The 24,358-nt window shown below is 42.6% G+C and overlaps 1 protein-coding gene across 1 annotated transcript in view; it reads left to right on the top strand.

Annotated features, from left to right (window-relative positions):
- Positions 1–24,358, top strand: part of LOC146625313 (uncharacterized) — a 66,224-nt gene that overhangs the window by 5,767 nt on the left and 36,099 nt on the right. The window contains exons 2-3 of the mRNA XM_085362771.1: positions 4,674–4,779; positions 17,205–17,801. Of these exons, the coding sequence (XP_085218897.1) occupies positions 4,762–4,779; positions 17,205–17,801 (615 nt within the window). The 5' untranslated portion in view covers positions 4,674–4,761. The remainder of the gene's footprint in view (positions 1–4,673; positions 4,780–17,204; positions 17,802–24,358) is intronic.

The following is a 24,358-nucleotide window of genomic DNA, read 5'->3' as shown; positions in this document are numbered from 1 at the left end:
TGACTTTCAGGGCCTAAAGGAAAGTAAAAACATTTTGTTCTAAAGTACGACGTGGCTGTGAAGCAGTGTGTAGTGTAGCTACACACTGAGGCTTTGAGCCTCAGTCCCGCCTGTTCACATTTAACTCTGTAGAAACGAAATCTTCACTGCTTTTATGACCTTTTTAGTGGGGAGAACATAGCTAGGATTTAATGACTTAACAAATCTTTTGAATCCTTTGTCTTCCACAATGCTAAATGGCTGGGAGTCCTCAATCACCGTGCTAACCAGGTCTTCATCTATTTGAGATTGTTCTGCTGAGGAAAGACAATAAAAACAAAGCACAAATATAAATATCACACACGTCACTTATTGCATTGTATGATATTGTTATATCATTTAGTAACATTACTGCATCCTATATTATCATTGCATTTGATGGCTCACCTGGTCTTGCTCCACAATCGGTGTCCCCCTTATTCTCATGCAAAGCTCTGTAGTGCCTAAGCATGGATGAGGTGTTGTTGTTATATCCCAGCTCCCTGGCACATAGCAAACACTTCACCTTGTACAAAAGTCAAGACAGCTCAACATAAATTGTATTGCACCATCAGTATCATGAAAATACATCTTCTGTAGAAATTTACATACCTTGTTGGGAGGAATAAGATCAAAATGTTCCCACACAGGGGAGGACATCCTCCTCTTCTTAGCTGGCTCCATTCTCTCCTGACTTTCTCTCCTCACTCTCATAAACCTCCAAACTGTCTCCAAACTCTCACTAACCGCAACTCTCCATCAAACACCCACATTTTGAATGAAGTCTGAGGGGTTTATATCGCTGTCATATCTCGCGGCAAAGTTCGAACCACTTCATGAACCAGTCACGTGGTACAGCCGGGCAGCGAGGCTTCGGACGTCATCATTTTTAGCTCCTCCCATAAACGAAGCAAGCCTCGATGCGCGCTTCGCGGAAACGCCCCCTCCATTACTCGACACACGCTTCGAAGCCTCGATACAGAACGTCACATCACTAGCCACAAGTATAGAAAGGTCAAGTTCCGTGAGTTGTTTTTCTCACCACTGATCACGCGCTCAACACTACACATACTTGCATCACACACAGGGCTGGACTGGGACAAAAAATCGACCCGGGCATTTTGACTAGAGACCGGCCCACCAAAAATGTGACGTCATTCAGGGGTAAAACTGCAAAGGATTCTGGGAACTTGTGGCAAGAGGTACTAGCGCATGCAGGCTTTCAATTGAACTCAGTTACACAGCGATAAAAAGAAACACAAAAATGGCAAGACGCTGTTGTATTATTAACTGCAATAGCCGGTGTTGTGCCAAAAACTGATTGCTCGTATTTGAATTGCTATAAGTAACTTGTTGAGCTATAATATGTGAAACATGTCAAATGCATCCCTCATGGATGACATAAAATCTTCTCTCCATCTCCATCTCTCTCTGCTGCTCTTCTGTCTCCTCTGTCACAGACTTCTCCACTTTCGATGATAAATCAGCCTGGTGCAACATGTAAGGATTGGCACAATTTGTTAAGATTTTGAGGAGTTTGAGAAACTAACCTTAAGCATAAAATAAAATTTACTATCAGTAACTTCATAGCACCCGCCCAGCAGTATATAAACTCCGTCATGCTAGCTAGTACGCAGTACCAGTTCTTCTAAGCAACTGTAAAAAGTCAGCACAACGAAAACAAACTACAACTAAACTTGGTTTATATCTGACACAGATAGACAGCAGGTCATAACTTCTTACCTGAAGTTCAGTTCCTCTGCCACTATGACCGGCGGCCGCCTCGGGTCTCTCCTCCTCTTGCCTCCCCTTTCCCTTATCCAGTGTTGGGGAGTAACGGAATACATGTACCGCCGTTACGTATTTAAAATACAAAATATGAGTAACTGTATTCCGTTACAGTTACCGTTTAAAAAGGTGGTATTCAGAATACAGTTACTTTGTTGAAATAAATGGATTACACTGCGGTACTTTCCTGTTTCATTTTGTCGCGTGTAACCCATATCAACTACTCCCTGTCACATGACCCACGTCAGCTGATTTGAGGTCCCTCTTCTGATTGGCTCCTCCCACGTCGCGGCAACTCTGAAAACCGGCTGTGGAGGGATACTTCCGGGTTCGACTCCTGCTGTGGCTGTGAGCTTATGGCATTTAGAACGGTGTTGGAAAACAAAGCGTTTTCTCCCCTCAATTCATCTTTAAACTTTAAACTCAGCGGTAAGTGTCCTTAATATCTTTCAACCTTTGGTTGTCAGTAACCAGCCGATCGTTTTCGCGATTAAAAAATGACTTTGTGCGGCAGCGCTCCCACCGCAAGCAGAACTCCGGTTCAAAAACCGCTGTTTTTGAACACTTTCTTTACTTAAGCATTTTTATGGGCTTACTTTGAAACAAAGTGCGATTGAATGATTATTGTTATGTGTTGCCTTGAATTCGGCTATGCTGTCTGTTAGACAGTTGTTTTCCTTTATTGTTGTTTTTGTATTGTTTGTAGCGAACGCTACTGGACTGTATAGATTAAGCTACGTAGCTAAGATGATTAATGATTTAACTGTTGTACATGGATTGATGATGATTTATGGTTTGCATTGTTACCTAGACATGCAGAAGAATATACTTGTTTACCGGTAAACTGAATCGAACTTGATGTGCTAATGGACATTTTTCTGACCTACAGGTCAGGTTTTTTTTCCCTCTTTGAATTGATCTTCTTCATATTGAAGTGGCGAGCCGGTAGGACCATTCTTTCTTTTCCCCCACTTAGCCGTCTTTGGATTACGGACATATTTCCCCCTTGTATGAAGCTGGACCCTAAGGAGGAATACCTTAAAAGTGAACTTTAAAAAGAAAAGGACCAAAAAAAGGACTCTTAGCAAAAGGACTCTTGCACAGAAAAATCACAGCACTGATTTATTATTTAATTGTGGACATTTACGTTGTGTGTTGTGTTAATTATTTTGTTCCATTTCCCCTTTCCCCTATTTATTCAATATATTTTTGGTACAAGACATTGCAGTTTTTGGTCTCATCATTCACACCATCTGGGCTCCATAAAGAACTATTTCTTCTGCGCGTCAGTCAGTAAATTCATCCATTGACATAAACTAGTCCTTAAATAACTTAGCGTTACACGCGGGTCAGGACTGTTTGGGTTTTGTTTGACAGCTACGTTCTGTTGTTCCAGGGGGCAGGGTTACGGTTGCCATGGTTACAGGGCAACTCTCTCTCTCTCTTTCTGCGACTGTGTGTTTCCTGGGTGAGAGAGCGCCTTTTCGTTGTTGTTGTGCTAAGCTAACAGGCAGAATGCTACAAGCATAGCTCTAAAGAATGTAGCATCATGGGCAGTGTAGTCCGTGTTGCAGGGAGAATGGACTGCCATACACGTTATGGGTCTGTGAGCTCGAGGAGGGAGAAAAGGGGGAGTGGAAAGGTAGGAGTTGTCGTCGAGGAAAAACGGGAGCTGGAAGCATGTAAATATAATAATAACCACTTCAGCCAAGAAGAGTGCCTGACGAGCCCAGTTGTAAGTAAGCTATTAAGACTCGACTGTACACCGTGTTCGTGTTTTCCTCCGAAAACAATAAGTTCTGTTGGAGCAGCCTTTCAACTCCTCTCTCTGTCTCTCGCAAGAAAAGTTGAGCCACACAACAAAGTAAAGCTATTTTTCGGCTACGAGCCGATACGGACCCCGCCGTATTAGTCAGAGGTCCCTTTACTACAGTTCGGAGTTGCGGACCTTCAGTAATAAATCACACAGCAATAGTACATTCACGTTGTTGTAAAAAGCATGATAATATATTAAGTAATCCAAAGTATTCAGAATACGTTACTGTCATTGAGTAACGTAACGGAATACGTTACAGAATACATTTTGGGGCATGTATTCTGTATTCTGTAATGGAATACATTTTAAAAGTAACCTTCCCAACACTGCCCTTATCCACCTGCTGGCCTCCACCACTTGCTGATGTTGCTAAATCTGTGAAAGCTATGCCATAGCTACCGCCAAACATTTCAGTTATTTTTACACATTTGGCAGCGTCTGCCTGAAGGCCTTGTTTCTTTTTGGCCCTAATTTTTTCTGCACCTCCTTTCCTTTTTTTGTTCTCCATTTCTTTAGTTCATCTATAAGATTGCTAAACAAGGGGGAGGGTGCATCCGACCTCCTCGGCTGTAATTGGTCCAGCCCAGAGTCGATCATGACCAATTGGCCAATCCAACACCTTTCATTATTTATACCCTTCCAAAAAAAAAAAATCGATCGGCCCATAAAAACAAAAAATCGCCAGCAGCCCACCGGGCAAATTCCCGGTATAACCGATGGCCAGTCCAGCTATGATCACACGCGCGCTCTCAAGCATCAGTATTGTACAATTCTGGGCATCACGTGATTTGAGGGTGTTCCCATATAACACGTGTGTATGTGTATATTGGTGTGTCAGCCCACTGGGCATTTGATTCTAATAACAGGCCTCAGTCTCTCCTGCTATACTGCTAAATTTTGTATCGGTGCTCAAACCTTTTGTGTTTGTTTCCAATAAGTTGCCCACCTCGGGAAGCAAAAATGTGTTCTTTTACTTGTCAGGTGAACATATGAGACACTTTGACTCTTCAGTGCAGTGTGGAGCCTAACAAAGATCTGTTTTGTGTCCCAGCTGATCAGCAGGAGGAGAAGAGTCTGACGGAGCAGCAGAGGAACATTTTCAGCTACTTGGACTCAGCTCAGCCACTACAGAGAAAACAATGAGCTCAACACAGAAGGTGACAGACATCAATGTATTTTCACTTAAACAAACAGCTGTTTTTTTTCTGTGTATTGAAGTTATATAAAAATTTAACAGTGCAAATGCAAATTCCTTGCTGACAGTTTAACCAAAAGGCATTTCCAGTGGAAATTGGCCGACATTTGCTCCGAGGAATTTGCATTTACACTGTTAATATTTTTGGTCATATCGCCCTGCTCTACTTTAGTGTGTTACTGTTTAGGATTAAATTGGTTTGATGTTTGGTGCCTTTTTCTTAATGTAAAAAAATCCTCAGGTTACAATCAGACATTTTTCTTCACTGAACCTGTTTAGTCTAAACTCAGACCCCGCTGTCTCCAGGACTTATTCCCGTGAAAGAAAAACAAGGCAACAGCGATCGATTTACTTGCAAGTGAGGCCTCGTCGGTATCTCAGAAAGGCACTTCAAATGTCATTAGCCCCCCCCCCCCCCCCCCGGACCTCGAGAAGCTGGGGAGGGGGACAAATAAATTCCTTTCACCACAGAGTTAAAACAATGTAGAGATGGTAGCATAAAAATGACAACATTTAACAATTCACTTTAACAGAACCAAGCTGGTCATTTTACCAGCTCAGCTCTAATTCATATGACCAATAATATATGGTATAAACATCTAGATGATGGGAAAGTGATATTCTTGGATAAATTTAGATCTTTTGATTGATAAACTAAAATGTTATTGATTTTCATCAGCTGCTCTGTGCTTGATGAAAGGTTGCCTCACTTCTCTATTCAGTTATCACAAACGATCTGCAATATGTCTTGGCTTAATCTTGGGTATGCCAAAGATTCCACCATGTTTTATTCAGCCAGTGACAATTCTGAACTGATCAGCGTGTCACAACAAAATTTGCTGAATGTGTTTGACTGGATAAGTAAAAACAACATGATTTTAAATGTATCTAAATCCAAATCTATGTTAATTAGAAGCAGATTAGTCAACAGCCCACAACTGAGTCTGTCCATAGCCAGTGTTAGAACACGTCACCCAGATTAAACTACTCGGCGTTACCATAAATCACCACCTTTCATGGTCTCAGCACATCGACTCTGTTTTTAAGAAAATAGGACAAGGCATAGCTATGGCTATGAAATGCTCTTTCTGTATCACTTCTTCAATTATGAAAGATGTCATTAATGTACTAGTAATGTCTCATCTGGAGTTGCACCTTAGAACACACATGCATCAACACTACAATGAACGGGTGGAGGGAGGTTTGGAGTCTTCTCTCACCCCCATTCTCTGCGGCCTGCTGGAGCGGGGGGGCTAGGAGGAGTTGGCCGTCCGACTGCGATCTGGGGTGTGGGGCCTCCCTGCTGCTGCGGAGTCGGGGCGGTCTGCCTCTCCCTACCGCAGGGAAAAGGGTAACACCACCTGGGTCTGGGTGCAGTTCCCCCCCCCTCCAGGGGCAAGGGTACCTAGACCCGGTTCGTAGAGTACGCTTGGGGAGTGTGATCGTGTATACAGCGTCTCTTTATGTCTGTCTCCACGTTGGTTGAGTGTGGAGTAAGTGCATATGAGAGCATGAGGGTGGGAATGGATGTTTGTATCTGTGTGTGCCTGTATGTCTGTGTCTATATGTCAGGTTGGGTATCAGACGCCACCTCTCTGGGGACATCTCAGGCCCTCCAAGGTTTGGAGGCCTATCTCCACCCACCATTACTTCCCCTGCCAGTGGCGGACTCCCTCAGGTGTCGGTGCGTTGGTGGTTCTTTGTGTCTGGGGGTGGGCGTCCGGGTACACACCGGCTCACTCCTTGGCGGCCGCTTATCGGGGCCTGGAGCCTGGGGCTCGCTCGGGCCACTTCGGAGGTGGGGTGCCCCCGGCCTCTCGGCCTGGGGCTCGGTCACTCAGGCACAGCTGGCTGCCGGCGGAGCTCACAGGCGCGTCACTGCAACTCCCCTTGGCTTCTGCTCCGCGGCTGCTGAATGAGCCCTCATCTGGGACTCTCCTCAGCTCTTTCTGGGACAGTGGCGCAGCTGCCCCTCTGTTGGTCTTCCTTGGTCTCTTGTGTTCTGGGGGCCTCTGGATGTCTGGAGTTTTGATCTCCTCCATACCTGCTTCATACCATAGAGGACAGGGCTGTGGCTCCCCACACTCCCTAGCAGATCGTTACATGGAGAAACCTTTGGAATGCAAGCATGCTGATCCACACAGGTATGCACACAGGTGTACACATGGGTATTCACAGACGCGGACTACAGCTTTCTTGGCTGCTGCCTCAAAGCACACTGTGCGCTGTCTATCTTGCGTGCTGAACAATATCATTTATTATTTAGTAACTATTGATATCTACTGCTAGCTAGTTTATTGTGATGGTGCTTTTTTTTTAATTTATTATGTTGCTCTTTGTTGTTTGCTTTCTCTTGTTTTTTTTTCTCCATACAGGTGACCCAGGAGTTTTTTTTTTTTTTGTTTTTTTTTTTCTTCCCCCCCTTCTCACCGTCTCTTCTCCCCTCTGTTTTTCTTTCTTTCCCTCCCTCTCTTTCTTTCATTCTTTCTCCCTGTCCTATCCCCCAGTCATGTCTGTCCCGTTTGTAGCAACTGAAAATAAAATAAATTCATAATTATAATAAAGGTCAATCAAATGGACCAATATGGCAAGGCCATGATGATCCACTTGGTAAAATAAATCCGCTTGGCATCTTTCTTGGCCTTAAGACAGCAATTCTGATGGCTATAGATCCAAACGGGACACAAAAATAAATAAATTATGAAAGATGTCATTAATGCACTAGTAATGTCTCATCTGGAGTATTGGTCAATCATTTGGTCAGCAGCTAATAAGACAGATCTTAACAGACTTCAGTTAGTCCAGAATAAGGCGTCCAGATTAGATGTTCATACTATACTAATTAAAAATGGACCGATCCTCTCCTCACAAAACGCGCTACTTGGCGTAACCCAGCTTTGCTTATCAGAGAAGTATGTGTCACTCGATAGAGCGGCTGTTGTCTGCAAGACCTGTTGGCGAACTGGTGGAGCATTTGGAGCCTCACTACATGCTTCCAAACCGCAGCATTTTTAATCTTAATCTCTTCCATACTGAGGCGAAAAGGAAGCAATTTGTCCCGTACTTCAGCTAGAATGGGGGAAAAAAAGACTCTGGAGTTAGTCTGTGTCCTTAAGCTGCAGCTGCCTCTTCTTCTCTCATGTTTTCTAAGTAGCTGACAGCTGGTAACTGTGCAGGGGCGGCTCTAGCAAAGCTTTGCCAGGGGGCAGGTATGGCATTAACAAGTAAAGGGAGGCACAAAAAATACTTTTCTTTGTTATTTCATTTAAAGGACTAACTTTTAATAAATAATTATCTGAATCTTACAACCAAAGTGGTCATCTGATTAAATGTATAGAAATCCATTACTGTATATGGTAACTATTAAGTCTAATTTACACCCTGGTAAGCTATAGTCCTTTTTCCTTTGGGAAGGTACCATCTGTGCAGTCTGCAATTCTGTTGAAGAAAGATGGTGAATCTATTTACTGTAATTGTCGGGCTACTAGCCGCTACTTTTTGCACAAGCTTTGAACCCTGCGGCTTTTAGTCAGGTGCGACTTTTCTAAGGATTGTCCATGATTTTTGTGATATCGTAAGATGATTTGTTTTGTTTCTTCTGCTGTTCTACAGCACTACGTTGCCTGGCGGAAGGATCGGGGTTCAAGAGTGGTATATTGGTCACATGTCCATCCGCCAGGCAACGTAGTGCCGTAAGAAGTAGCGCGAAAAACAAACTTCAAAGTAGCGCTACGCCTTCATTGGGAGGCGTGGATGATGAGCGGCGATAAACTTGCGAAAAGCAAGTTATGCCCAACTCCACCAGTGGATTCTGACAGCGTGGAAAAGTGTGAAAACATCCATGATCACCAACGGATTTCGAAGGGCTGGACTGCTGCATGATGGAGAGGAGGACACCGCCACGGCCCTTCAGAGGGTGTTCGACACTGACAACGAGGATTTGTTTGGTTTTGAAAGTGACAACGAATGAGAGAAGCGGAGAGGTGATGACGAAGCCATCATGAACCTGTTCGTTTCTGACACTGGAGAAGAGGACTTTGGTGGTTTTAGTGCACAGGAAGAAGAGAAAGATGGTGAATGACTAGCTTTAACAAGAAGAAAAGTCAGAGCTGGGCGATATAAGATTTTTTCATATCACGATATGTTTTTTTCATTTCAGGCGATAACGATATCTATCACGATATAAGCCAAATAACTATATTTGTAAGATTTAAATGTGCCGTTGCTCACAAGTAAAATGTGAAATAATCAGCAGCTTGTTTTTATTTAAATATTTATTTCCCATAAGTTCAACAGGGTAGATGTACTTAAGGAACATGAGACTTTTTCAGATAAATAAAGGCAAATATTGCAAACTACACAAAAGGCAGCCACTAAAGCGTTTAAGTTTCAAAATAGAACAAACGAAACAGACTAAATTGTCAATTCCACTTAGAAACAAAATATTAATTCTAAAAATAAATCTTAGTTTGTTTTACAGATGAACAGACAAAAATGACTAACCTTTGTCAATATCAAATAAACTGAGAACTAAAAGGAAATTCTCAATCTCTCCTTGTTGTATAGCTTAGCTTTTCAAACAGTTTTAACAGTTACTTTAGTCTGACAAAGCCGAATGACGAATTAGCGCTTCCAGTCAGAGACTGAGGCTACGTCCACACGTACACGGGTATTTTTGAAAACGGAGATTTTCCGTTTTCGTTTTAAAAAATAATCCCGTCCACACATAAAGGCAGAAATGAAGGAAAACGCTGCTATGAACATGCCAAAGCAGCAGGTGGAGCTAGATTCCTAACCGTGCAGAAATGTTGGCCAATCAGAAGTGTAGAAGCCTCGGTGGGAAAAAGTAAACAAAGCTGGGGCATAGAAGCAGAACCGAGTCGTATGTGTGGACGGACAGTAACTGTGTGTATATGTAAGCATTCAAACACTGCAGAGAGTAGAATTAACAGTAACAGTATTGTAGAAATTCATTTCACTGAAACAATAACGTGGCGCACAGTGTGACGCATGCACCAGTTTATTGTATTTCCAGACTTGCTTTCGGCACAATTTACAGTGCACGCTACTCTGTTTTTTGTCAGACTTGAAATAGCCGAAATACCTTAACACTACGGAACTTCTATGGCTCTTCCGTTCGACAATCTCTCCGGCATTGGAACCATCATCTGTTTTCTCCTCGGTAACCTTCGGTCACGCTCGGTTGATTTTTCTAGTCGGCACACTCATTTCCTCCATTACCCGCTGGCTCCATTACCCGCTGGCTGCTTCCCAAACAAACACACGTGCGGCTTGGCACTTGTGCTGTATGTAACAAGTCACGCGACGTGACGCTGCGGCTGTGATTGGTTCGGCTCTGCGCTACTTAATTTGGATTGGCTGACTTTTTTTTTTCTTTTTTTTTTTTTTAAGAGGACAAGAACGGCGAGGTCTATCGCGATAGTTTAATTTCTCTATCGAGTAAAAGTTATATCGCGATACATATCGTTATCGTTCTATCGCCCAACTCTAGTTAAAGCCGTGTCACTGCACCTGAGCCTAAAAGGTAGGCCGAATCAATGTTTCTGGTGTGCTGTAGGTTATTGTTATGTACTACATTTGTTACTCGTTTATGAAGCACAGCACATGTTTCGTACTTGTAATTACCGCTACTTGTACATATACCTAAAAAGTTATGCAAATATGTACCATAACTTGTTTTTCAAAATATTAATAAAAGGGGTGTGATGAAAGATTTTTAATTTTGTGAATTATGTTCAGTAGTAATTTGCACCAGAGGTACACTTCAACTGTGAGAGACAGAATGTGAAAAAAAAAAATCCATGAATTCACATGGTAGGATTTGTAAAGAATTTATTCGTAAATCAGGGTGGATAATAAGTATTTGGTCAATAACAAAAATACAACTCAATACTTTGTAACATAACCTTTGTTGGCAATAACAGAGGTCAAACGTTTACTATAGGTCTTTACCAGGTTTGCACACAGTAGCTGGTATTTTGGCCCATTCCTCCATGCAGATCTTCTCGAGAGCAGTGATGTTTTGGGGCTGTCGCCGAGCAACACGGACTTTCAACTCCCGCCACAGATTTTCTATGGGGTTGAGGTCTGGAGACTGGCTAGGCCACTCCAGGACTTTCAAATGCTTCTTACGGAGCCACTCCTTTGTTTCCCAGGCGGTGTGTTTTGGATCATTGTCATGTTGGAAGACCCAGCCTCATTTCATCTTCAAAGTTCTCACTGATGGAAGGAGGTTGTGGCTCAAAATCTCACGATACATGGCCCCATTCATTCTGTCCTTAACACGGATCAGTCGTCCTGTCCCCTTGGCAGAAAAAGAGCCCCATAGCATGATGTTTCCACCCCCATGCTTCACAGTAGGTATGGTGTTCTTGGGATGCAACTCAGTATTCTTCTTCCTCCAAACACGACGAGTTGAGTTTATACCAAAAAGTTCTACTTTGGTTTCATCTGACCACATGACATTCTCCCAATCCTCTGCTGTATCATCCATGTGCTCTCTGGCAAACTTCAGACGGGCCTGGACATGCACTGGCTTCAGCAGTGGAACACGTCTGGCACTGCGGGATTTGATTCCCTGCCGTTGTAGTGTGTTACTGATGGTGACCTTTGTTACTTTGGTCCCAGCTCTCTGCAGGTCATTCACCAGGTCCCCCCGTGTGGTTCTGGGATCTTTGCTCACCGTTCTCATGATCATTTTGACCCCACGGGATGAGATCTTGCGTGGAGCCCCAGATCGTGGGAGATTATCAGTGGTCTTGTATGTCTTCCATTTCCTGATGATTGCTCCCACAGTTGATTTTTTTCACACCAAACTGCTTGTCTATTGTAGATTCACTCTTCCCAGTCTGGTGCAGGTCTACAATACTTTTCCTGGTGTCCTTCGAAAGCTCTTTGGTCTTGGCCATGGCGGAGTTTGGAGTCTGACTGTTTGAGGCTGTGGACAGGTGTCTTTTATACAAATGATGAGTTCAAACAGGTGCCATTCATACAGGTAACGAGTGGGGGACAGAAAAGCGTCTTACAGAAGACGTTACAGGTCTGTGAGAGCCAGAGATTTTCCATGTTTGAGGTGACCAAATACTTATTTTCCACCCTGATTTACGAATAAATTCTTTACAAATCCTACCATGTGAATTCATGGATTTTTTTTTTTTTTTTACATTCTGTCTCTCACAGTTGAAGTGTACCTCTGGTGCAAATTACTGACCTCTGTCATCATTTTAAGTGGGGGAACTTGCACAATCGGTGGCTGACTAAATACTTTTTTGCCCCACTGTATGTGCGAAACAGGATTTTCCCCTGATTCTAGCTTGTGCGGCTAATATTCAGGTGCGCATTGTAGTCCGGGAAATGTGGTAATTATTGTGGAAACATGATTGATTATTTCTGTGCATTTGATGTACACGTGCATTAAATTAAAGTTGATTATGTCGATAAAGCATCATGAGGGCGGGGGTGGTTCTGGGAGATTTTTGCTGGGAGTTGGCAACTCTATTAGTTAGGTTGTTTAATATTTCTGATAAGTACTCTTTATAATACTTCCTATAATAGGAAGGATGGTGCAGGTTTAAGTTTATTAGATTGATGTGTGTTGCTGAACTATAAAATATTTGAATAGAATAGAATTCAACTTTATTGTCATTGCACATGTCACAGGTACAGGGCAACGAAATGCAGTTTGCTTCCATCCAGAAGTGCTTTAGCCATGATATAGATATATTAGCAATAATATAGATATGTAAGTATATTACAGAAATGGGTCTATTATGGTATGTTATAATGTACACGGTATGAAGTATGTTATGAATATGCTATAACTATAAGTATGTACAGGCTGTAGTGAGTACAAGCTATGAACAGGATATAAATAGGAAAAACTATACAGAAATATGAGATGTACAGCTATACAGAAATGGGAAATATGCAAGTTATAAACAGTTGTTGAATTAAAAATTATCGTATTTTACAGAATGATTATTTATACAGTGGTGCAGTTAAGATAAGTGAGATATGTGGATAATTTCTACAGAGGCTGTATAAAGTGCAAGTGGTTTTGAGTGGTGGTTCAGTCAATGTTATTATTGTGTGTTTGAGGGTACAGTTGTCCATTGTGTGTGTGTGTAGGTGGGTGTGTGTGTGTGTGTATGTTCAGTCCGTGAGTTTAACGTGGGTCAGATGTCAGGAGGCAGAGTTCAGGAGTCTGACAGCTGTGGGGAAGAAGCTGTTCCGGTTCCTGGTGGTCTTAGTCCGGAGGCTCCTGTAGCGCCTCCCAGAGGGCAGGAGGGTGAAGAGTCAATGTGATGGGTGACTGGGGTCTTTGATGATTTTCCCAGCCCTTTTCAGACACCGCTTCCTGTAGATGTCTTTTATGGCAGGAAGTGGTGCTCCGGTGATGCGCTGGGCAGTTTTCACAACTCTCTGCAACGCCTTCCGGTCCGAGGCAGAGCAGTTCCCGTACCAGACTGTTATACAGTTGGTCAGGATGCTCTCGATGGTACAGCGATAGAAGTTCACCAGGATGTCTGAGGACAGGTGGTTCTTCCTCAGAGTCCTCAAGAAGAAGAGGTGCTGGTGAGCCTTCTTGACCAGCTTGGAGCAGTTGGTCGTCCAGATGAGATCCTCGGAGATGTGGACTCCCAGGAACTTGAAGCTGCTCACACGCTCCACAGCCGTCCCCTTAATGTAGATGGGTGGATGTGGGTCAGCATTGCTCCTGTAGTCCACGATGAGCTCCTTGGTCTTCTCGGTGTTAAGCAGCAGGTTGTTTGTGTCGCACCACTCAGCCAGACCATCCACCTCCTCCCTGTAGGCGGCCTCATCAGTGACAACGATGAGGCCAATCACCGTGGTGTCATCTGCAAACTTAATGATGGCGTTAGAACCATCGGCAGGTCTGCAGTCGTGGGTGAAGAGGGAGTAGAGGAAAGGGCTCGTTTGGTATAACGGAATAGCTTTAGTGTCTTGTTTTTAAAACTTGAGTATGAACTTATACCAGTGGTTCTTAACCTTGTTGGAGGTACCGAACCCCACCAGTTTCATATGCGCATTCACCGAACCCCTCTTTAGTGAAATTTTTTTTTTTTTTTCAAATTCAAGACATAGATATGTTTTTTTTACTGGTGCACAAAATGAGCCGTACATGAACATCACCTTGTTCAAAGAACAAAACCAACACAATGCATGAACTTACAACAAATTACATACCTGCAAATCAGTGTGACTTCTGCTGTTGCCTTTGAGAGACCAGTTCAGATATGCGTGGCTTCACCTTGGCAAGTGCCAGTCTCATGTCATTTTCACAGAAAAGTCTGTTCCTTTTCTTCGTTTTTATGTCCAGCATCGTCGAAAAGGATTGCTCGCAAAGATATGTTGTAACAAATGGTATAAAAAAATCCACGGCTTTCTTAGCAATAACTGGATACTCGTCCATTTGTCGACACCAAAACGTTGAGAGTGTTGTTGTTCTGAAGAGTTGCTGTTGAACCTGGCTCTGCTGAATTTCAATGATTTCGTCAAGGTATTCATCATTGACATCTGCTGTCTCAACAGCAAACGTGAACGGCTGTCTCACCCATGCTGGATATGACTCTCTTGTAGGGAAATATCTGTCGAGAGACTTTGCAAGCTCATCTAAGTGCGTTGCAATTGTTTGCTTCAGTTCCGTGGATACAGAAACATCTCCGATTCCAGACACATCTTCGACCTTACTTACACAGTTGTCCAGAAGGGGGAAGTTTGCAAAGTTGTTGTTCTCTGTTCGTCGTTTCCATAACGTTAGCTTTTTTTGAAAAGCCTTCAGGTGTTCTTCCGCTTCTATGATATTGACTCCACCACCCTGCATCTGCTGATTGAGATGATTGAGAGCTGCGAATATATCAGCCATGTACGCTAAAATGAGAATGAACTCAGGATTTTTGAAGCAATCTGCATGACAGTGTTGGTGCTCTTGCAAAAACAGGGCTAATTCCACACGCATGGCAAAAACACGATTCAGCACCTGTCCCCGGGATAACCACCGAACATTAGAATGGTACAGAAGTACCTCGAATTCAGAGCCCATTTCTTTACACAGCTCACTGAAGATGCGGTGCCTCAGAGCACTATTTCGCACATAGTTCACACATTCCACCACTGTTTTTAATACTTCTGCCATTTTTGGAGGCAAGGTTTTTGTTGCCAATGCATGCCTGTGCAAAATACAATGAGTCACAATGATGTGTGGTGCATCGGCTTTTACTAGCGCACCAAAACCAGAGTTTCTTCCCAGCATGACGGGAGCTCCGTCTGTACAAACTGCAGAAACCATGTCCCATGAAAGATTGTTGTCTCCGAAGAAGTCATCCACAAGCTTCTTCACATCGGCTGCCTTAGTTGTTGTTGTAAGAGGCTTACAAAATTAAAAATCTTCTTTTATCATGTCATCTTTCACATAGCGCACAAAAACAGTAAGCTGGCTTAGATTAGCAACGTCTGTGCTCTCATCGAGCTGAAGGCTGAATTTTGCCGGGCTTGAAATCAGATCGGCGACTACTTGAGCCAAGATGTCTTTACTCATGTCTTCTATTCTGTCGCTGACGGTGTCATTTGAAAGAGGAATTTGTGATAATTTACCTTCGGCCGCTGTTCCGAGTATCAGATTTGCCATCTTTAACGCGGCTGGTTTCACGAGTGTTTCACCAATGGTGTGTGGCTTGCCCTGCTTTGCGATCAGGTAAGCAACTTCGTACGATGCTGTGAGGATCGGTTTGTTAACGGGTACAAATCCAAGAGCAGGCAGAGTGGGCCTTTCGTCGAATCTGGCTCTCTTCACCTTGAATTCAGCAAGTGTTGTGTTCTTGTATTCCCCGTCTCCATGCAGCTTCAAGAAGTGTTCCTTTAGTTTTGCCGGTGCGAGACTAGAGTTGCTCAACTTGGCGTTGCAAATCATGCAGATAGGACGCTCACTCCCATCACGTTCCGTGATACATGTAAATCCATATTGTACATATTCGTCCAACCACTTTCTTTTTTTGCCCGACATAGTTAGTATGGATTAAAATGTTAAAAAAAAAATCATGCGAAGTACTACCACGACATTCACATGTTGACTACTGCGCGCGCTACATTCCCCGCAGCCCTGATTGGCCAAGCAGTGTAGCATGATCGTCTGCAGCCAGTGATGGCCAGAAGGGGGCGTGTCATCACAAATTTACACGATAATTCGGGCGTGGCTGGACCTCTGCGACCTCCGCAGTGGAGGCTCTGCCGAACCCCTGAGACCGACTCACCGAACCCCTAGGGTTCGATCGAACCCAGGTTAAGAACCACTGACTTATACAAAATGCAGCAAGATATTTATTTAAAAAACTGTTTTATTGATTACAAAAAACGCTATCGGATTCGTATCGGCAGATATCCATATGATATCGGTATTGGACATTAAAAAGTGGCATCGTGCCATCTCTAATACGAATATCGATAAAATGCATTATCAGCTTTCTTGGCTTCCTGTACAGGCTAAAATATTCTATGGCTTACTTGTAGTTATAAAGAACGCAATTCTGTTAAACACGCCACATTTATTTTTGCTCAGCTGCAGTATCCAGATGAAATACATAATGATATTATACGATTTTCAACAAACTGCAATTTAGTAAATCCTCGAGTTAAAAGTAACTTTTTGTAAAACTGTTATATTTAGAGCAACTTTCAGGTGGAATAAATTACCTTATAAAATTAGAGAATTAGCAACTATTCAAAACTTCAATGAACATTTAAAAGCCGATTTACAGAACTTTTAGTTGTTGTAAATATTGTAAGAGATGATTTGTTTTTGAAATTTCTGTAATGTGCCTCAGTGTTATTGATATTATTATTATTATTATTATTATTATTATTATTATTATTATTATTATTGATTGCTTATATTTTAATTGTGAAACCTCACTGTGGATGTAAGAGCCAAATTATGTGGATATCTTGATTCCACTTTATTGTATAATATTTTATGTGATTGTATTTGATGGAAGACGAGCAACATCTGTTGTGGAAGCTAATGGGGTTCTTTTTGAATAAACAAACATAGGATTTATTATCACTGAATGTGTGTGTGTGTGTGTGTGTGTGTGTGTGTGTGTGTGTGTACACAATCAGGAGGGATGGGCTTGATTTTAGTGTTTAAACAATCATGAATTATTTTTAACAGCAGGTTGGATGTAATGTGTTAGAACTACCAGCAGGTGGGGATAAGAGACCTTTAAGGTGTTTGGTGCCACACTCCACCTTCAGGTTTAAAACTAGTGTTAATGGAGGGAGTTTGAAGGTTGAGTCTGTTCCACGACTGCATTTCACTCACTGCCTCTGTTTGTATCTCTGTCACTGCAGGACCAACATGGAGCGAGAAGTCAGCGCTCTCAGGAGGCCGACAAACCTCAACCAAGAAAGAGAGAGAAAACACACACCTGTGACGAGTGTGGAAAAGAGTTTGCTAGGAAGTTTACACTAAAACTTCATCAGGTCATCCACACTGGAGAGAGACCGTTCAGCTGTGACTTGTGTGGAAAGTCTTTTTCCAGGAAGCGTTCCCTAAAAAGACACCAACTCATCCACAGTGGAGTTAAAGCGTACAGCTGTGATCAGTGTGGCAGAGCTTTTAATCGCAGTAGCAACTTACAGAGTCATCTAGTTACCCACTCTGGAATTAAGGCATACAGCTGTGACATCTGTGGAAAAACTTTCAGCCAGAGAGGGCACCGAAATATACACCTACGCATTCACACCAGACATGATGTGTACTGCTGTGAACAGTGTGGCAAAGAGTTTATAACAGACACACAGTTACAACAACACATGTTTAGCCACACTGAGCAGAGACCTTATAAATGTGACTTGTGTGAGAAGACTTTTAAAGCTCCACATTACCTGAGAAAACACCAACAGATCCACACCAGAAAGAGACTCTACAAGTGCAGTTACTGTGAGGTATGTATTTATATTGTTATCTTGTCATTTTAGCCTGACTGTTTGGAACAACTCTGCTCATTAAACTGTGTTAGCATGTTAGCAATTCTACTGCATGGAAAAGCAGCTCTGAGTGATTATTCAGATTTTCATGTCAGTTATGATTTTAGTATTACTGTAGTATTATGGTGGTAGTATTGTAGTTATTGCAGCCCAGTAAACTGAGTGTGTTAACTGAAACAGTCAAATGTAATTGGACGTCTGCAGAGATGCTCTTTATTTCAGGCGACGTTCAGGATAAAAGTGTTGAAGGACTGACTTACACTGTCTTTGTGTCTTTGTTTAGAAGCAGAGCCACACAGATGGATCCAGTTCTCAACCCTGTCATCACTGTGGTGGTGGGAAAGACTTTCGTTGTGACCTCTGTGGAAAAACTTTCAGTCACCAACACACCCTTAAAACACATCAACGTAGACACACTGGAGACAAACTGAAATACTGCAAAGAATGTGGGAGTAGCTTCCCCACATCAACTGAGTTAAAACAACATGAACTGATTCACAGTGGGGTTAAAAAGCACCTCTGTGATCAGTGTGGGTCATCCTTCACCACTGCAAGTAAGCTTAAAACACACAAACGAGTCCACACAGGAGAGAAACCACACAAGTGCAGACACTGTGACAAAAGCTTCTCAGATTCAGGTAGTCGTAACAAGCATGAACGTACACACATGGAAGGAAACTACAGCTGTGACCAGTGTGACAAGAGCTTCAGGAATCTCAGTTCATACTCCGAACACAAACGATCCCACGTTACTAATAAACTGTTTCACTGTTACCAATGTGCCCAAACATTCACCTCATTGTCTGCTCTGTGCAAACATCAGCGTGATCACTCAGGGCTGAAATCACTCCCATCACTGGATCACAGTGAATCTGCAGAGACAGAAAGATCCTCTGGTTTCAGTGTCAGACTCAAAAAGCTTGAGATCAGGCTCCACAGAGTTCAGATAGAATCATTTAAACTTGTGTTGAACTGAACTGGTTGCTGGGCTGAACTTCTACATAATACAGATTTACATGGGATCTTATTTTCTGTCATTTCACTGAGTCAGTTTTGTCCTTTTTTCTCTGTCCTGCTTTTGCTCGTCTGTAAATAATTGAAACTCAGTCAAATAGTTCATTGTTCTCCAGCAAAACGTTTTGGAAACTCATGTTTAACCTTTAAAACTCTGACATGTTTTAGCACACAAGGCTTCATCGGGGAGTTCACTCATGATTGGACCATGAGAATAAAGGTTTTTAGTTCTTTCAAAGAGAGTCTTGGAGGTGTTTGATGTTTCTGTTTTTTCTGAAACCACCTGAAAGAAAAACCATTTTTCTTGCTTTATGTAGTGTGGAAGTTTTTAATGTTTCTTCATCTGTGATGTTCTTGAATGTGTTGACATGAAGATGGTACAAATAAACTGTCCTTTTAGTTTTAGCTCCTAATTTATTCATTATTTATGGATGTAGCACAGCAGCAGTTTCTTGATTAACACATGGAGGGTTCGGGATCTGATGGTAAATAATGTTTTTTGTCCTTGTACACATCATACAGCTCAGCTGTTCCACAGATGTCAGGTTTACACAGTGGGATGGTTTGTAAGAACGCAGCTCTCCTGTGGATAAATCCTTACTCTTAGCCTCAGGACCTCACACAGTCCCAGCAGATTCGGTCAGAAGATTTATCCCTTTTTCATTTCTATATGATTCTTCTTGCTTCTAAACAAAGATGATTATGATGATGAGTCATTTATGAAAAAAGAAGCAAAAAACAATATTGTTTTATGATGATTTTTATGGCAGATTTTGTGCATCAACATTTTTGTAAATGAAAATGTTGAAAGGATGCAAAGGAGGAGGAGGGCACAAGAGCTCAGCACGTGATACTGACTGGAAGCAACACAGCTGCTGTTCACAAAGCAGCAGAGTCAGATATGAATGTGTATTGAATTCATCGTGTAAATATACCAGATTTATCCACATACGTCAGTTTTCACCTTTTTTTTTACTTTCAGTAAGTTTACTTTTAGTTTATTTTTACTTTCTTAAGACGCAGGAGAATCTGTTTCATCATGATTGAGCATTTCATTAATGTTACACCCCAATGTTTTCATTTGAACCCCAAGTGTCATTGTCTTTGAAAAAGCACAGAGTATAATGCATCTATTTTGCAAAAATAAATAATTACATAAGTGTTTCAACACTTTCAAAGAGGTACCCTGTTTTTCCTTCGTCGTATCGTACAAATAGAGATAATATAATTATCTGAGGAACAATTGTCAATAAGCAGAGAAGTTATTAAAATATTAATGCAAGACATGGAAGCAGGTGGTGTTGTTCCCAAATTAGGAACAATATTTTAAAATTACTTCACAATTCTTCTTGCACTTCAGATTGTTACAAACTATCAGAATGTAAAGAAAGTCAGAAAATGGACAACCTCAGCTTATAAAACTGCTATTTTTTACGGAGCCCCGCAGGGGACATGGGAGAAAAAAAAATTAGGGAGGAAAAAAAAAAATTAGGGAGAAAAAAATAAAAATTAAGACGGACTTTTGCGAGTGTCATCCAGGGAAGGACGGACGTTGTTTTGCTGTGCTGTATTTTAATGTGAAGTGTACATATTTATTTTTTATATTGCATGCATTGGTTATATTTTTGTGCAGTGTTTTATTTAGTTTGCATGTTTTAGTTGCCGGCAAATTGTCCTGGAGAGACTCCGCCTTTTCCCCCGTTTTTACTAATTGGACACACCTGAGAGAAAAAAGGTAATTTACAGAGTGCTCAAGGACACATAAGAGGTTTGGAGCCGGTGTTCAACGAAAATGTAACACGGAGAATGCGAGACAGACAGAGGAAGAGACATGATCGGAGGGGAGATGATCAGAAAGAGAGAGACGATGAGAGGAAGACAATCAGCGACTGGAGAGGAGCAGATGCCCAGCGACTGAGGAGAAAGAGATTACCAGCGCTTGGGGAGCAAAAGATGACCAGCGGCTGGGGAGGAAAAGAGATTACCAGTGACTAGGGACGCGTAGCGGCAGTCAAGTGGCAATAACGACAAGAGCCAGCTCGTGCACTGCGGGAGAACAGAAGCAGTGAGACCGCGGTGCCGATTGCAGTTTAAGGAAGCGGCGGGCGGAGTTGAGAGCTCTGCCCACCCGGGTAAGTCTTTGACTTATCCTTTTTATAAAGTAAACTGCCAAAGGAATAATGACTGCCGCTCCCTCCCTTTCTTCAGTGCACCAGGATGTGGAATGCGGGGAGGAAGGCGAGGACTCCGCTGGGTTTCCCTCTTTTAATACTACGCTGGACCTCTTAGTTTTCTGTGACTTTTAGGCCGTGGTGGATTCCACTGGACTTTTAATGTTGTGTGTTATTGATTTTTATTGTGTCTTCCCTTGGCCAAGGTTGTTTTAATTCATTTTGCATTTTTAACTATTTAAATATAATAAATTATATTTTAATTATACAGTTCTTTAATCGTGTGCTTTTCCCTCGGCGGCTCCACTGCTCTGCCCGCTTTGAGGAAGGTTTCCTTCCTTTTAAAAAACACAAATCACCTGTGGAAAGAAGATAAGAGAAAGATAAAACTCAGCCTTTCCGCCCCGGTGTCACACGAGCTCTCGCAAAAGTATTTTACACGGTCAGGTGTAGCTGAGTTTAACTCAGAAACTTTAACTTTAACTCAAAACGTATTTTAAATAAATTTCAAACGAGCCATCATGATAAAGGGAATGTGTGCAGTTTTGGTGCTCCGTAAGTTCTGTGCTGAACAGCATGGCTGACTCTTCGTATCTACTATTGCCTCCACAGTCTGAGTCCACACAGGTAATGAGCCATTATGACCAATTATGGAGTCCCCTGCCAGCTCACGCTTTTTTTGAGATTATGTCAAAAGGTTTCTTTTGCCCTTTTGCAAAGTGGGTAGTGGGTTTTTCCCATTCTATGCAAGGCCACCTGGGTTGACTGGAAGACTGTTTACTTAGCCTGGCAGGGCGAAGGACACTGTCTCAGCTGAAGTCTGGACATACACACACACACAGACATATACACACATGCAGATGTACACTCATCCCCCCCTCCCCCTCCAAACGCCTTCAACACTTATTCCCTTCCGATGCTGACGGTGAATCAAGGAGACCAGCGCATAGGCTGCAGGCCCGGATGTACTGTCTACACTGACTGTCTCTCACCCTTTACCCACTCCTGTTGCTTGTCACGTGTTTCTTTGGTGTATTAAGAGTTTTTTCATGTGCAGAGGTGTTTTTTTTTTTTTCTGTTCTTAAACTGATCTCCCTGTTGAAGCTCAGTCTGGGGGGAGTTATTTTTTTTTCTCCTTATCCTTCCTCGTGTGGTGCATCTTCCATTGTTATACCTCTCTGACCTGTCTTCACCATGTGATGTTTTTGTGTAATGTATGTATGGTTGGAGGGTAAGATGGCGACGCCCTTGCAGGTCGGCAGCCATAACATGAAATTTCCCCTTGTGGGACTAATAAAGGTATATCAATCAATCAGTCAATCAATCAATCAACTAGGGAAGCAGATGCCATTTCGTTTGCCAAAGCAATATGTAAGAATATCATCCCAGAACACGGGATTCCGGAGACTATTTATAGTGATGATGGTCCACACTTTGTAAATGAAGTGATTGGATTAATGGCACAGCATCTAGGGATAACACTAAAACATCATTGTTCATATCAGCCACAGTGCAGGGTTGGTAGAGAGAACTAACGGCACAGTAAAGCTGTGAGCTTTGAGATTATATATGGTAGAGCATTTAGAGTTTTAGTCTTCTGTAGTGATGATAGAAACACAGAAGAGAGAGCACATGAGCAGATTGGATGCTCAAAATGTTTAAAAGTAAAGAAGTCATGAGAACAAATGATCTGCCAGATGATTCTGTTTCTCCTCAGGAGCAGAGTCTGAAGTCTGGAGATTGGATGTTGATAAGGCCATGGAGAGGAAGTGCTCCGTTCTTACTGCAGGTTTTCATAGAAAGTATAGAAAGTATCTCTGGGGACATCTCAGGCCCTCCAAGGTTTGGAGGCCTATCTCCACCCACCATTACTTCCCCTGCCGGTGGCGGACTCCCTCAGGTATCGGTGCGTTGGTGGTTCTTTGTGTCTGGGGATGGGCGTCCAGGTACACACCGGCTCACTCCTTGGCGGCCGCTTATCGAAACCTGGAGCCTGGGGCTCGCACGAGCCACTTCGGAGGTGGGGTGCCCCCGGCCTCTCGGCCTGGGGCTCGGTCACTCAGGCACAGCTGGCTGCCGGCGGAGCTCACGGGCGCGTCACTGCAACTCCCCCTGGCTTCTGCTCCGCGGCTGCTGAGTGAGCCCTCATCTGGGACTCTCCTCAGCTCTTACTGGGACAGTGGCGCGGCTGCCCCTCTGTGGGTCTTCCTTGGTCTCTTGTGTTCTGGGGGCCTCTGGATGTCTGGAGTTTTGATCTCCTCCATACCTGCTTGATACCATAGAGGACAGGGCTGTGGCTCCCCACACTCCCTAGCAGATCATTACATGAAGGAACCTTTGGAATACAAGCATGCTGATCCACACAGGTATGCACACAGGTGTACACATGGGTATTCACAGACGCGGACTACAGCTTTCTTGGCTGCTGCCTCAAAGCACACTGTGCGCTGTCTATCTTGCGTGCTGCACAATATCGTTTATTATTTAGTAACTATTGATATCTACTGCTAGCTAGTTTATTGTGATGGTGCTGTTTTTTTTTTATTATGTTGCTCTTTGCTGTTTGCTTTCTCTTCTGTTTTTTTTTGTCCATACAGGTGACCCAGGAGTTTTGTTTTTTTTTTGTTTGTTTTTTTGTTTTTTTTGTTTTTTTTCTCTCTTCCCCCCCCTTCTCACCCTCTCTTCTCCCCTTTGGTTTTCTTTCTCTCCCTCTCTTTCTTTCATTCTTTCCCCCTGTCCTATCCCACAGTCATGTCTGTCTCGTTTGTAGCAACCGAAAATAAAATAAATTCATAATTATAATAAAGGTCAATCAAATGGACCAATATGGCAAGGCCATGATGATCCACTTGGTAAAATAAATCCGCTTGGCATCTTTCTTGGCCTCAAGACAACAATTCTGATGGCTATAGATCCAAACGGGACACAAAAAAAAGAAAAAAAAAGTATAGAGAATAACAACCTCCCTCCTACTCTTACTCAGGGTCTCATAACACTTTTTCCAAAGCCAAACAAAGACTTACTTCTTATTGATAATTGGAGACCCATCTGTCTGCTCAATAATGACTATGAGATTATGGCTTTAGTACTTGCTAACAGAATTAAAGAGTTCTTGGACACAATTATTGATGAGACACAATCAGGCTTTATGAGAAATAGATACCTTTCTCATAACATTAGACTGGTTTTGGATCTACTTGATTACTCTGATTTGGTATCTGACAATAGCTTCATTCTCTTCCTGGAGTTTTAAAAGGCCTTTGCAAGGGTGTAGACTTGGTTGTGGCATTGGTGGGGACGGCTGATTCGACCATCGAACCCTGCCCCGTT

Source organism: Diplotaxodon limnothrissa, linkage group LG9, assembly GCF_057381915.1.
Source record: "Diplotaxodon limnothrissa isolate DT_005_m linkage group LG9, D_limnothrissa_male_GT1.1, whole genome shotgun sequence".
Lineage (NCBI taxonomy): Eukaryota > Metazoa > Chordata > Actinopteri > Cichliformes > Cichlidae > Diplotaxodon > Diplotaxodon limnothrissa.
This window is presented reverse-complemented; position numbering and strand designations above follow the sequence as displayed.